Source organism: Agrilus planipennis, unplaced genomic scaffold, assembly GCF_000699045.2.
Source record: "Agrilus planipennis isolate EAB-ADULT unplaced genomic scaffold, Apla_2.0 scaffold5, whole genome shotgun sequence".
In the NCBI taxonomy this organism is placed as follows: Eukaryota; Metazoa; Arthropoda; class Insecta; order Coleoptera; family Buprestidae; genus Agrilus; species Agrilus planipennis.
This window is the reverse complement of record NW_020442468.1, coordinates 1,303,006-1,317,780: the sequence shown is the minus strand read 5'-3', so window position 1 is coordinate 1,317,780 and position 14,775 is coordinate 1,303,006. Positions and strand designations below refer to the sequence as shown.

The following is a 14,775-nucleotide window of genomic DNA, read 5'->3' as shown; positions in this document are numbered from 1 at the left end:
ATTGATCTTCTGCAAAACAGTTAGTTTGGTTTTATGAGTGATGTTTTTGACTCGTATACCGTAGTGAATAATCAAAAGCGGATTTTGCAAGCGAAGAGGCATTGAACAATTGTTTATCATTGCCAAGATCAATTAATGAGTAAATTACATTTAACAAACTTAGTGAAGATCGACATGGTGGTGTCATTTGTTAATTATTTGAACATTTATTTAAATTGTGTAGGTGCATGACAGCATAAAAATGTATGTATATAATTTCTTCCCAACTGTACACTCGTCCCTGGGGGATCACTTTTCCGAGAAGTTTACCGAGTAATAAGAGATGAAACGTTTGCTTTGTTACAGGTTGGAAGACAGAGTCAGATCATTCAAGATGCAGACGCTCTTGCTTGCGACTGGGTTCGTGCTTTCTGTAGCCTCTGGTGAGTAAATTATGAATTAAACATCTTCATAAAGCATTACCACGATCCGACATCCGAGACCAGACGAATTTGAGTGTTTCGTGAAATTGGCCGTGTTCACCCTGCTTCCTTTCTAACTGTTGAGATCATTATTCAGCTAGTTTAAAATTTGTGAATTTAAGGACGTACTTTTGAAAGTTTTAGAGTACATGAGACAAAATAACAGCTCAAGTTTAATTTGTCTAATGGCATCGTAACAACTGCTTCACACCAACAACCGTGAAAACAATTTTTATTTATTGTTAAAACGCGGGTTAGGAGGACAAAACGAAGAAAATATTACACTTCGTACTATTTTCTAGGACATGAAAGAGATGAGGCCATCGTATTTGATAATATATTGTTGCAGCTTGCAGAAGTTTAAGATCCTGTTGACGTTCTAGTCAAGTATTGGCGTTCCGCAGGGGTTGTGATCTCGGCCAATACTATTTTGTTTATGTACCTTTTTACTCATGTCTATATGACAATATAGAAGAAAAGCATGGCAAAATACGTTGTCTAGAAAGGTTATCAATAAAATATCATTGTTACAAGTTAAGTCTGTTTCTTTATTAGTTGACAAGGCCTTGAAATAAAGAATCGTTTTTATCATCCTAACCTATACTTGCAGTCCATTTCTACCAGAATCTTGTAGGTTATTGATACGTATCACATGTTTATGTTCCCTATGCTACAACCATAATTATTGCAATTTCTGTGGTAACTTCGGGAGTTTACAGTTTAACCCCGTTTTGCAAATTTTTGGTACCTATCACAAACCGTATACACTGTTATGGTATTTTTCTGAAAGAAATTAGAATAAGCTAGCTCTCCTTCTTTTCTAATTTAAAACAGCGTATCAAAAGGAGTTGAATAATAAACTGAATTAGTTATTTTGTCCTTTAATTTAAAGGAAGCTTCATTAAAATTTATATCACATAAACGAACGAAGAAAAGTCTTCAATTTTCTTTTTTAAACACCTAATTAACTTTTATCTCTCCGTAACAGTTATCGCTATTAAAATATAACATCGAATGCTTTCTAGCACGTAAATTTGCGGAAATTTCTTTTAATTGCTACGGCAAGAAAAATTCATGATTGTCGGTAAGCCGAAGTCCCAAAGAGTTGGAAGAGGAATAAGAAGAAGTGGGATAAGAGCCCTCTCTGAAACGGATGGCCAATTAAATTACTTTATACACAGACGTACACGGTGCTGATGCGGGAGGCTTTCCATTAAGCTAGCGTGCTTATTGTTTCTGCCCTTTTCGTCCCTTTTACAACCGCAAATAAAAAATATCCAGCCATTTGATCCTTTTTCCTTATTCCAATAAAACTTATTAATTCAAATAGCTTTGAAAACTTCACAATGGGAATAGAATACTTTTATTTGGCTTTGGTACAATTATGGAAGGATTTATCTGATTGTCATCCTAATTTTTAATTTGCGAAGTTTTTATATCATTAATCGATTAATCACTAAGCAGATTTTTTAATGACGAAGGTACTTCGAGAGTCGTACTTATAATTTTAATAATTATCCTTTGGCTTAGTCCAAACCCTGCCAAATCCAACTTAATGTTACAGTGAGTTTTACGCTGGTCAAAGTAGTTTATTAAAATGGACCAATTTGACCTGATGCTTTTGGTTTGTTCTGAATTTGTTATAGCACCAATTCCATTTTCCTAGGATAAACTACTCTTGCTTGGTTCGAAATTTAGAAACTAATTTGATGTAGGCAAAACTAATTTATTTGGTCGAAACCAAACCCTTCTAATGAATTAGATTAGCTTCGGCAAAGCCAGTTTATGATTGAAATCCGATTTGGCCATTGACACCTGCATACATTTTAGGAAATTTTATTTACCGTTCGAAAGAAAACGTTTCATGGAAAAACTGATTGCCGATCGCTTTCGACAGATTAAAGAAATAAACGATGAAAAATGTAAATATTCAGCTCCAATTTTCACAGAACTGTACGTTAGCAAAGGAAACGAAATCAAATAAAGAACAGTCTGCAGATCGACCAATTTGCTTTCATCTTTGTTCTTGTTTAAATATTCAGCATCCGAGGAGATTGAAAAATTCCAGTATTAAATCCCATTCGTCGCTTTGATTTTTCTCGCGCCATAAGCAGAAAATAGTTCGCGGCAATACGCCGTTTAAATTAATCAAAATAAATGGGATTAATGTAAGAAAGCGCGCTCCAGAAAGAATTAAAATCATTTGACAAAATGACACAAACGTTCTGTTTCTTAACAAGCGTATTCGGCAAAACTACAGTTTTCTCATGAAGCTAGAAAGAAACGTTAAAACACAACTATATTTTCTCGTTTTCATCAATAAATTAATAAAGGAAAACCTTTTAACATCTGGTAAATAATTCCGAGCATCTATCTCATTTTGTATTCCATCTGTACGAACACAAATTGCACGTGAAGTCGTAAGTCGATAAAAGATTCTAACTCTTTTTGATACATTGGTTTCGAAGAAACGATGCACTGCTTTGCTTTAAAATTGTATTAAAGGAAACAAACATGCATTATTGAAAATTCAATTCAATAAAATGGTAGTTCCATATAAAGATTATTTTTGTAGATATCTTTTTCATGAACTGTCCAAAGGCTACTCATATTACCCTTAATGCTCATAGATTGTGCAAGATAATACAAAATGGAAATAGGGAGTACTACACTGCCATAGCTCCAATCTCCAATGTGAACAAATAAGAAATAGGCAAAACCGTAGCTAGTCGTAGGTGGCGTAAGAGTCGACAGTATTTGTCAAGAGTCATCTGGCAATAGTAGCAGTTATGGGATTTTCTAGTCAAAGGACTAGAATTCAGGCCAGAAACACGTCCAGTTCGGTTGGAAATAGCTTACGATTGTCAACAAAGCATTTCATTTTACCTAGCATTCAGTGATACTCAAAAATAGGCTACATAGCCTTTTTTAACAATTATAACTAAAAGTTGATTAATAATTGACTAATTTTGAGTCATGCAGCTCAAGAAATGTGTATTTTATGTTGTTTCGTGAAGCCTGACGAAGACAATTAAGGACTCGTGTGCTACGATGCAATTGGAAGCCATTGTAAACCATCTACTCGATTGCAGCAGGGGAAGCAGGGTGATGCAGTATCACTGCCTAAGAAATAAAGAGGAACCTTAGCTTTGTGCCACTCTATAAAAGGAATCCTTTTGTTCGTTCTTTTTATGGCATGTATAAGGGATGTTAAAAGAGCCTTCGGACAACCAATTACTGGGCAATGCATGAAGCTAGTTTACGACCATTGTAGGGCCTCGGCGCTTTGCGTCCCTGCCGCTACTTAGTGGCAGAAGAATCGAGCGAAGATATAAAAGCAGTAACTTGCTGGCTTTTGTCCAGCCGCTAATTTGAGGGTGTAATACAATACCCGAAGGGGTAAACGATCGGGGTTTCGGGAAACAACGGATTAGACGCGAAACCATTCGGCTGCTGACAGGAAAATTTGTAGGGTTCTATTAGGATCTGGAGGTCTGTGTAGATAGCTAAAAGAAGCTCCCTTTAAGTGGGGGTGAGTCGAAATGCGGGGAGAATTATTTAATCTTCTCCTTAAAAAGGCTTCTCTTCCTTTTTTTTTTTTTTTTCAAAATTGTTCTTGTGATCTCAGTTTTATGGAGATCGTATTTATGAAAGGTATTTGCTTATTAACCCCAATTAAATTTGACAAAAGGCAGATTTTTTATTGCAGTTATGTACACGATTAATATAAATAGAGCGTTCCACAACGATAAATATTGTGGTAAACAGTTTATACTATACAGGGATTAGTGATTACCTTCAAGGTAAATTTACATCATTAACAGCAAAGATCGAAGTTTATTGGTAAGACTAACTAACACCATTAACGAAAGCCCTCATTAAATCATTTCGTAGGATTCCGTTAATGTTAAGTAGGATTTAGGGATTGTATGGTATTTGAAAGTTTGTTCTCTGTGCGAATTTGAGATGCAGAATGTGGAAATTCTAAAACCTTAATAAAGCAAGCAATTAATTGATTTGGACTGTATTAAATTCAAAATGTTAAAATGAAGACAGATCACATAGAAAGGTGAAACTAACAATGTTTCTTTAATGCTCATTAAGTGTTGTGTCGACCAAGTTTGTTCAACCTTCACCAGAAGTGAAACAATTGTAGCATATTTGTAAACAACACATTCTTAAAACATTTAATTAACAGTTCATTAACGTGGAAATACACATGTCCAACGTAAAAGTCTACTTCTAAATATATTACCATCAGAGGTTACCTTCACTTCTTTCTATCTCAAAAACTACATCTTTAACTATTTACGAGCAGTAGTCTGATCTACCTCTATCCTTTCTACCACTTTCTAGTAAGTCACGAACATATTGGCTGACTTCCATGGGCCTCTCAGTATACTTCTCCTCATTTCTAACATTAATATACTCTTATAGTTTCATATCTCAAACGTTTCTAATTGAATGAATATCGAAGATCGACGAAAATTGCTGGTAATCTCTTTGATATAATTTTAATTATCAAGGCGAATTTAAAACGTAACACTATTACCGGAGATTCAGTAAATTAAAATTGAGTAAAGGAATCGAAAATGGCAGATGAATTTCACCAAGTTCACTAATTCTTATACAGTTAACGAGAGAACGAGAGATGCTTTGAAAAGTCGGATTTGGGTGCGACTAGTCACTCGTTCAAGTGCTTCAACTTTTTGAAGGGATTATTCCTGGATGCCGTTAAGCCGCTTTAGGAGACTGCTAAAAATGTTCGTGGACGTGTATATAAATCGCAAAGACGATCTGTAGCGTACGCTATCTATAACTAAATGTCACATTGTTAAAAAGAGGCCGTATCATAAAGGATTACTCTCTTGAAGCCTTTAAATATCTTGTATTCAATATGCTATCAAGATATAGCAACTTGATCTTCATTGTACGTTGCATCATTGATGTATTAAAGGAAAACGTTTGTTCATTGAATCGAATGATTTACATATTATTTAGACACAATACACACCGAGTGTTTTATCAAAATAGCACTAGCTTTCAATTGATTCTTAATTTTCCTCTTTCTTTTTTGAAGAGTATTTTCCTTAAATTTTAAAGGTTAAAAGGTTACAAGCAGATACTTGATTTTACTGCAGACATATAAAACTAAGCTGTTCTTTGTGGTGGTTGCAAATGTATATTGACGGTTGATTCCCTTTAGAACTATCGATTCATAGACATAAAGATGATTAAAGGACTATTTGCGCTTTTCTCACTGCTTTGGCGCAACAAGTTGCTCTTTCTTTTGAGTTCAAAGGATGCACAGACCTTTGATGATAATACGATACTTTGCCGCAAAAAGAAAAGGAACTTCTTCCATGAAGGGATTTGTTAAAATCCGCGACTTCTGGACTTTTGTAGAAGATGCAGTATATAGATTAAGTTTTTTTTAATCGTCCCGTTTTTAACAGAATTTATTTTTATAAAAAGTGGAAGAATTATGGTTGAGCAATGAAATAATGTTAAATGTTGATGGGGACAACGAAATTATTAAGTTGTGACTAAAACCACATGGTTCTCAAAGGTTAATGAACTCTACTTGTGTACAATAAACAGAGAAGTGTTGTTAATTTAAGAAAGATACTAAATTGGAAACTTCCCCCCATATACGTGATTGTGTAATGTCAGTGCAGTATACGCCAGGAATAATGTTTTAATCCAATTAAACGTTTCTGATAGAAATTAGAACATACCTACTGTTAAACATCTTTCAAAAGCAATTCCCTACGTACGGTTCACTACCGGATCAGATACGTTCATTTCTTCTACTCTCCAGTATCAAAAAATTTTTCACCTTGCCACCATTATTTTGGTTAAATTATGGTGTGCAATAGTTTCTTTAATCAATGCGTAGTACTTATTTGAAGTGAATCACGTACAAATTAATTATTCATACAAGTTGTTCAAACTCTCTTAACTGATTCGTTTGAGGTTATAACACATAAAATGTTGTTATTACCTACTCACTAATAAATAGAACTCAATTGATTAGAGGGAAAACTACATACGAGTAACCGCATTTTAAAATTGATTAGCAAATGGTGGATCTGTAAATCACCTACACATAACTAAAAACGTTTTATTAAAATTACGACGTCATATACAACGTTGATATTTATGCATTAGCAATGCGTTACCGAAACGTGCTATGGTAAACTAGTTACGTGCATGGCATTCCTACAGATGGTTCATTGAATTGGATTTATTGAAATGTACAGAATCGTTTTCGAGTCCATTCATTATCCACGTCGATCAATCGCATCTGAAAATCGGGCTGCTGAAATTCATAATGACCTTTGGTGGTTTCAAGTCATATTTTACTCTGACCTATGCTTTCACATTAATTATCCCCAATCTGTTCTGTGGTTTTCAGTTCACGTTCCAGGCGAACGAATTTGCAGAACATGCACTATTGGTGTATATAAGTACCTACCTATATATAAGTTATCAGCTCCTATATGAAGGAATAGTTTATTTTTTTCCCCAAAAGTAGATATTAATTAATACCTTAATTACCTAGTTTTATTTAGTTATTGTCTTAAGGTAATTTAGCCAACTTTTTTTCCGTCAATTTGTTAATAATTGCCAAGTTTGATTTTAAATTGAAGACAAGCATGGCTTGTATTAGATATTATTGCCAAAAGCGATCAAGTTGGCAAACATGGATACCTAACATTCCCGATTGAAAATAGACAAGCCATTTTTTGAGTTTTCTAACAGCCTTTGGAACAGAATTTGATATTATTTTAAACCGTCGTTCAAACTTAACCTAAAAATTTTGCAAAATTCCACACGTTGCCTCTTAATTGGTTGCGAAGCATGGATTCTAGTATAATTATTTATCAATACGTCCTGTACGGGTGCGAAACATGGACAGTAGGCGCGGCGGAAAAGAAAAGGTTAGAAGCGTTCGAAATGTGGTATTACAGGCGAATGATGAGGATACCGTGGATAGAAAAGGTTAGAAAGAAAAGCAGAACAGAGGAAGTCAATAAGAAATAGGCGAGATAGGTTGATAGGAAGCCTTCTCAGGCATGAAGATTTAGTAGGATACATATTAGAGGCAGAAACGGGACTTAGGAGGGGTAGAGGTAGACCTAGATTAGATTACTGTTCGCAAATAGTTAAGGATGTGGGATGTCCTAGTTTTAGGGAAATGCGAAGATTAGCTTAGGATAGGAAAGAGTGGGGGTGCGTGTCCAACTAATCTTAGAACTGACTACCTTATGATGATGAGTTGCAGTGTTGAGGTTGTCATTGAACTTGGTGAATGATGTTTCTGAATGGGCCTCAACAATGGTTGAAACTGTTTGAACTAAGCTATTTTAATACTCTTTATAAGCAATTCAATTGGCATATTTCAAGTTTCAAGCAAATCATAACGTAATCATTTGTTGAATGTCGCACGCGATCATTCAATTTATTTTTTTAATTTTTTGAAATGTTCCTTTTCATATTTCTTGTAGAGGGTCAAATTGTAATTCCATATCAAAACGTTTTGCACGATAATCATGAACAACACGACAAAATGAATGTGGCCTTAATTTTGAATGGCATGTATTGAAAAGCTCGTGTATGTATGAAATAAATCTGGATAACGTCACTTGTTGAAAGCTCATATGGCGTCTGCTATCACTCACGTCAGAAAATTAATTCAAATACTGGACATCGTGCGCCCTTTTCGTTTTCATTTTATTTTCGAGGCACTTAACTGCACGAGTCCGTGTTCGAGGGACCATTGCTCGAAACTTTGAAATGTATATTTGTACATTGCAGAAACTCACTCTTCGGGGGCATTAAAAATCTGTAATCCGCCACTTCTCATCAAAGATAACTTTTATGTAAATTAGATTGTTTGGGGCCTCAACTTTGCTCATAGCCGATGCATATATGTACCCACGTATATATATATATGTGTACATACGTATGCGCATACATTTGTGTAATGATCGTATGGGTCCGTTTTCGACCCAGATACTACTTAGTTACAAACTCGGAACTGGACATAATTTCCTGGATTAAAGCTTGCTCTGTCAAGTTTATCGCGTCGGAATGCCGCTCTCATCATTCCGTATGCACGCGTTATATAACTTTGTCGAACTCTGTCCTAAGCCTCGGTTTCAAATGTCCAAAATGACCTTATCTAAGCGGAAGGCACTACACATTTGTGGATAACATCTACAGGGTGTACTGAATTGTATCAAAACAAGAGTAACTACCACTAATTAGATAGGATTATTCATGAAATTTCATAAAGCATAATAAAATTCATATCAGACTGAGGAGGACGATGTCATCATCATAAGGTCGTCAGTGCTAAGACTGGTTGGACACGCACCTCTACTCTTTCCTTTCCTGAGGTAATCTTCGCATTTCCATAAAACTAGAACATCCCACATCCTTAACTATTTGGTAACATTAATCTAATCTAGGCCTACCTCTCCTGTCTGCCTCTAAGATGTCTCTGACTAGACCTTCATGCATCAGAAGGTGTCCTACCAACCTATCTCGCCTATTTCTTATTGACTTCCATAGAGTTCTCTGCTCTCCTGTTCTTTCTAATACCTCTTAATTGTCAACAAGGGGATGATGTACTTGAAATAAAACTGCTGCGTCTACGCATCGACCACTTGGGGAGTAACTCTTTGACATTACACATCAAATATTCGTTTCTTTCTCCAAAACGAATACACCCAATGTAACCTTCTGCGGCAAATTTTGATTGATATTAACTTCTAAGACTAATAACGACAAAAACTATTTATTTACTACTAACTTAAAAACACTATTAAAGTATTACTTAAGTTAGGTTTTGAATTATTCCATTTATTTACACTACTGTTGATATATCATTATTCACTGCGCTATTTATATCACTGCTATCACTGTCAGTTTATTTTCCGTTTCACTTCTGCAACGGTTAATTTATTTCTACTCCCTCTCGGCGATCGTTTCTTCCTTTAAATACTCGTTTGTTTACTTTCGGGAACCTTCTGGAAACCTCCGAATAGTTTATTGTTTCTTTGAACTGCTTTCCCAAAACGCAAGAACGACACACACATTTACAAATACGGCGCACAAGAAGAAAGGCATCCGCGGCTAGTCTATATACCATTTTCTCATCCTCTGAATATACCATTTTTATTTCGTCAGAGTGATAACTGAAGAAAGACATGTAGGTTATCCCAAAAATCCAAAAAAGGCTCGCACAGGAATCCGTCAAATGAAGTAAAATGGAATAAAATATTTCTCTTCTTACAGTCACTTAACTTAACCTGTCCTAGATTAATTAATACTGCAACATATTTTTAAAACATTCTGTAGCTATATAATTTCGCGTGTGTCAACAAAACGGACCCAGTTTATGTCCCGAAAGGAAGATAAATCTACGCTAATGTGAAAGGACCTAGTTCAAAGGTGAATAGTTTAAATACCTATCATTTAACAAAGCTAACCAACTTTCGGGTGACAGCTTGGTAGTTATGAACGTATTATGTTTGCTACTGCTTATGTAGTTACATGAGTGCAAAACGTTTTAAATGAACTCTCTAATAAGCCGCCTGCAAAAGTTAAATTACCTCCTACAATTATCATCCCGTGTTTGTCGCCGTTATTGTGGAATATCTATCTGATGTTAAACAAACCCACTAGATTTTATCCGCTTAATTAGGTTTCCTCAAACTTAGTTCAAATGTGAACAAAGGACAATGGAAATTATAATCAGAAGGTTCTTAGGAATTCATGAGAATACCTCACTGCCAATTTTTTTATTAGGGGGGAGGCACTTTTCCAAAATATTAATAGTCCTATTACAAATACATCATACAAAATAAACGATTTAAAAGAAAAGTTTTTCTCTTTGAGTTTGAAGACCTTAGCGTTTTTACTTCAGCTTCAATAAAACTTGTCTCATTGGAGTAGATACAGATGCTAATTTATCCTTAGGGTATATGTCAGACTATATGTACCTACATGACGGTCTTTTGGTTGATTTTGTACTTTAGTTTTGTTCTAAAGTCGTTCCACCCGTGAAAATTGTTGAGCCCTTTTGTTATGAAATCGGTAAAAGTCAAAACGATAATAATGAACACATTTCTTCCCGTTTACCTGGAAGGTAAAATCCACTATGAAACTGAAATGATTTTTACGTTCATTTAAAAATGTAATTTAACTGGAATAATACAGACAATTATTTATTCATTATAGGGTCGTTGAAAATTTCCAATTTGCTATAGTTGAAACGGGTTATTAATTTTAATGGATTAAATTTGGCACAACGATTATGAATTTATTATGACGCCTGAGGTCACTTTATGCCTTTTAAATCTCTAGGGAAAACTTGAAGCGAAGAAAACAAACAGTTGACTGTAACAACTGACTATTAAAACTTGGTCGACTGTATAATCTTGTTTACATTCCATTAAAATTACCGACCAGTTCTGACACTTAGATTTAGTTTGTACTGGCTATGTCTTCCTACACTTCCTTACAAATAATTTGGATGAATGGAAAGTAGTTATCTACCTACACCGTTTATAACCTTAAAATATTAGGTTGCCCTAGCTTCACTCGTATAATTTATAAGTTATGGATGCTCAGGGTATATTAAGATTCATGCAGTATAGCAAGCGGGATTCTAATAAGACAATGGATAGTCTGTCCATACGTAATAATTTCTTTCCTTTGGCCTCTGACGCCTCATAGAGGTAATTTTCCCATGTCTTTCAAAGCAATGCTTCAGCTAAAGAGGTTCTTAAGACCCTCTGGAATAGTTTTTAAAAAGGGGAGGGGCTTATTTTAATTTGGCGCAAAAAAATTAAAGATCCCGCTTGCTATACTACTCTCGCATTTCAGTTTTATCAAAATCGTTAGACGAAATTTTTCAAACATAGTTTAGGTATCTGATGTAACATGCTCAAGATTTAAGGAATTTGATGAATATTTTCACAGTGTAATAACATCAATCAGTTATATTGTTTAGTTGCTGTACTGACAGAAACAAAATAACATTTGAGAATTTATTTTTAGATCTCATTATTTAAGTAATTTAATTTCTTCGTCACGAATTTGTCAAAACTGTCAGGCATGGATCATGTCGATCTTATTTCATCTCATCAGCGCGCCTTAGGCATTCAGGATAAATTGTTGAGAAAGAACTTTTGGCTACTAATGCTGGTGAGCGAGCAGTCCCCCCGGCCTAATCCGGAGGGTAGGGTAGAAAGCCCTCTCTAGGTTCCTTTTAGGAATCGTGGGAATGGGTGACTGGTGTTTGGGGATAGAATGCCAACTCATGGTGTAAACCTCTTAACCACGCTGCTCGGTGATAATTTGCCAACTAAACTTAAGAAGTTTCTAAAGGGGGAGTTTATGTAAAATCCAAACATAACCTAACCTAACCAAACAGAGGCAGTGTATCTCCATCTAGTGGGAATAATTGCTGTTACTGAAGGATTTCAAGTACTAGACACCTTTCAACAGGAGACCCCTCATTATTCTTCTTGTTAATTGGTTAAATTAATGTTGTCTATTACATGTGTAAGCTGCAATTCAGTTAGGTAAGCTTAAAGATTTTGTCTAACCTCGTAATACTTCAGTAGCAGCAAATACCCACCAGATGGCGCCTCCCTTTTGACCCTAGATATAAAAGGACATCACTCTCATTTTGTATATATATANTTTCAACACGATAACGCACCGGCACATTCATCAGGAGTTGTTGCCTCCAAAATGCATGAATTACGTTATGAATTTGCTGCCGCACACCCCGATTTGACTCCCTGTGACTTCATCTTGTTCCCTACCATGAAGAGATAACTAGCGAGAAAGAAATTTAGCTCAAACGAGGAAGTCATCGCCGAGACAGGGGGGGATTTTGGAGAGTTCGAAAAATCTTATTTTTTGGAGGGGTAAAAAAAATGGCAGGTCGTTGGGAGAAGTGTATCTTTCTAAAAGGGGACTATGTTGAAAAATAAAAAAACAAATTTAAAAAAAAAGGTGTCTTCATTTCTTACACGGGTACTTATTGAACCGCCCTCGTATCTTTCTCTTTTCTATAACCTAAAAATGTCTGCGACCTTTTAAACTTTCTGCCACTGGTTTATTACAATGATGTTTTCTAGCAAACTGTGAGGATTATAATACCGTGATCTCTGCAGAAAATATCTCGGAGATTTAGATTTGCTTTATTCAACAAATAAAACAAATACACTTGGAGATGTTGCCATTTGGGTTCAAAAGCATCTTGATCTTAGAGCGTACCCTTTAGGAATATAAATATGAAACATAAAAGTAACATAAGCATAGAACTTAATCCGGCGTTTCGAAGCTTTGTCGTTATCAAATAGATGCAAGGGGAAGTTGCTCGGGAAACTTGGGTTGATACTTGCGCTTGCTATTTGCTTCGAACGGGGAGAAACAAAAGAAACATTGTCGACACCGAGTTACAAAACGTTTGCCAACTTGTGCCAGAGGCTTGTCGTGTTTTGTAATTATTAGAAAGGTGCCACACAGGATTTTTTTGTTACTTGCTGAAAAGCATATTTAAGAATCGATATCAAGTAAGAAAAAACAGAAAAAGTAGGTCACTTAGTCTATCCATAAAAAGAATTGTCAGATACGTGTTTTTTTTTTCAGAGGTATATTTAGCTATAGTGGATGTATTCGGTTCTTTGAAATTCTATCCATATTTTATCCATTAGATTCCACCATATCCAAGAATTTGATTTAAGAGCTCTTTAAAATTCTTGTGCGACTTCAGTTGGTACCTACTTTATTACATCTGCATTGTAGACCACAAACGGTTGCTTAGATGTATGATATCGACAGCAAATGTTTTCATTACGATGCCAACAGTCTATTTTCCATGTTATGCTATGATATAAGAAAGAAGCAGCAGATAAAGGGATCTTCTCTTTAGCTCTTTTGTCTTCGTTTTAGTTTCATGCACACTCGTGTAGTCAGCTGTGCCGGCTAATCGGAACTACCATTAAATAAAGGCAGAGAAGAAAGTGGAGCGTCTCACTATTTTTTACCTCACGTCCCTGTGCCACTTGTGTGGCCGCATGGGACTTCCCTGCTCTAATATTTTATCTCCGTGGGTTGCCTTGGTTTGCAAAATGACATGCAGGAGTTTAGGTTAAATCTATTGCCATTGATTAATCTGTGGAATGACGTAATATTGACACCAAAGGGCTCATTTGTTTTTAAAAGAACTAGAACAAACGGAATTTATAAAACAAGATTCTAAAATTATTGTACCAAAGCTCAAACCCAACAAATTCTTTAAAAATGAAATTGCTATAAATCAGTATGAATTAACACAGATTCTGATGGATTCCACATTAAAGTTTTAATGACTTAAATTAGACTAGTGAGCAACGTCCTATTTAAGTTTAACGGAATATGACTATTAAAGAACTTCGAACTAGTTCCACAATTATAAGCGGTTGATGTCGTTAATGTGCTACATTAGTTTGTCGAAGGAGATAATTAGATTTCTACGTAGTACAACGTTATGATGGCTAATCATGATCGAAAAATGGGGAAAGAAGTTAAAAACTTTCGCAAAGTTTATCACCAATTTCTTAATATTGAACTTGAGCTTTATTGACTTTTTATCCAATTATTTAGAGTAGCTAAATTTCGTGAAAATCTGCGGGATCCAATCCTTTTCTTAACTTATAAACTTTTTAATTAACTAGGTACACAATTCCGATTAATATATATATTCACATTAAGTTGGGGTTAATCATAAGGTCGTCAGTTCTAAGACTGGTTGGACTGAGATAATCTTCGCATTTGCAAAAAATTGGAACAACCTCAACTATTTGTGAACAGTAATCTAATCTAAGTCTACATGTACTCCTCTTAACCCCTGTTTCTGCCTCTAATATGTCTCTAACTAGGCCTTCATGCCTGAGAAGGTGTCCTCTTTATAATACTTCCTCATTTCCAATCTTCTCTATCCACGGTCTCTCATTCGCATGTAAAACTGTTACCGTCGACTCGACCCTAAAAAAAACTTTTGGGTGTTTCATTCCCACCAGCCAGCAACGCTGGCTTGCGTGCAGTACCTCCGGACTACGCTGGAAGGTAGGGCGGAAGGCCCTCTTCAGCCTGCTTTCCGGAATCGTGGGAATGGGTGGGTGGTGGTTCGGGTGAGAAAGATGAGACGGACGAAATGAAGACAGAAGAGAATGAAAGATTATCTGTGGAATATTACTGCCTCAGCATTTGCCTAAGTGATCCAAGGAAACCACAGAAAAACTTG

At 35.6% G+C, this 14,775-nt stretch overlaps 1 protein-coding gene across 1 annotated transcript in view; it reads left to right on the top strand.

Annotated features, from left to right (window-relative positions):
* The first annotated feature begins 320 nt into the window (after positions 1–320).
* Positions 321–14,775, top strand: part of LOC108735642 (Ig-like and fibronectin type-III domain-containing protein 1) — a 45,180-nt gene continuing 30,725 nt past the window's right edge. The window contains exon 1 of the mRNA XM_025981251.1: positions 321–422. Coding sequence (XP_025837036.1) covers positions 323–422 — 100 coding nt within the window. The 5' untranslated portion in view covers positions 321–322. The remainder of the gene's footprint in view (positions 423–14,775) is intronic.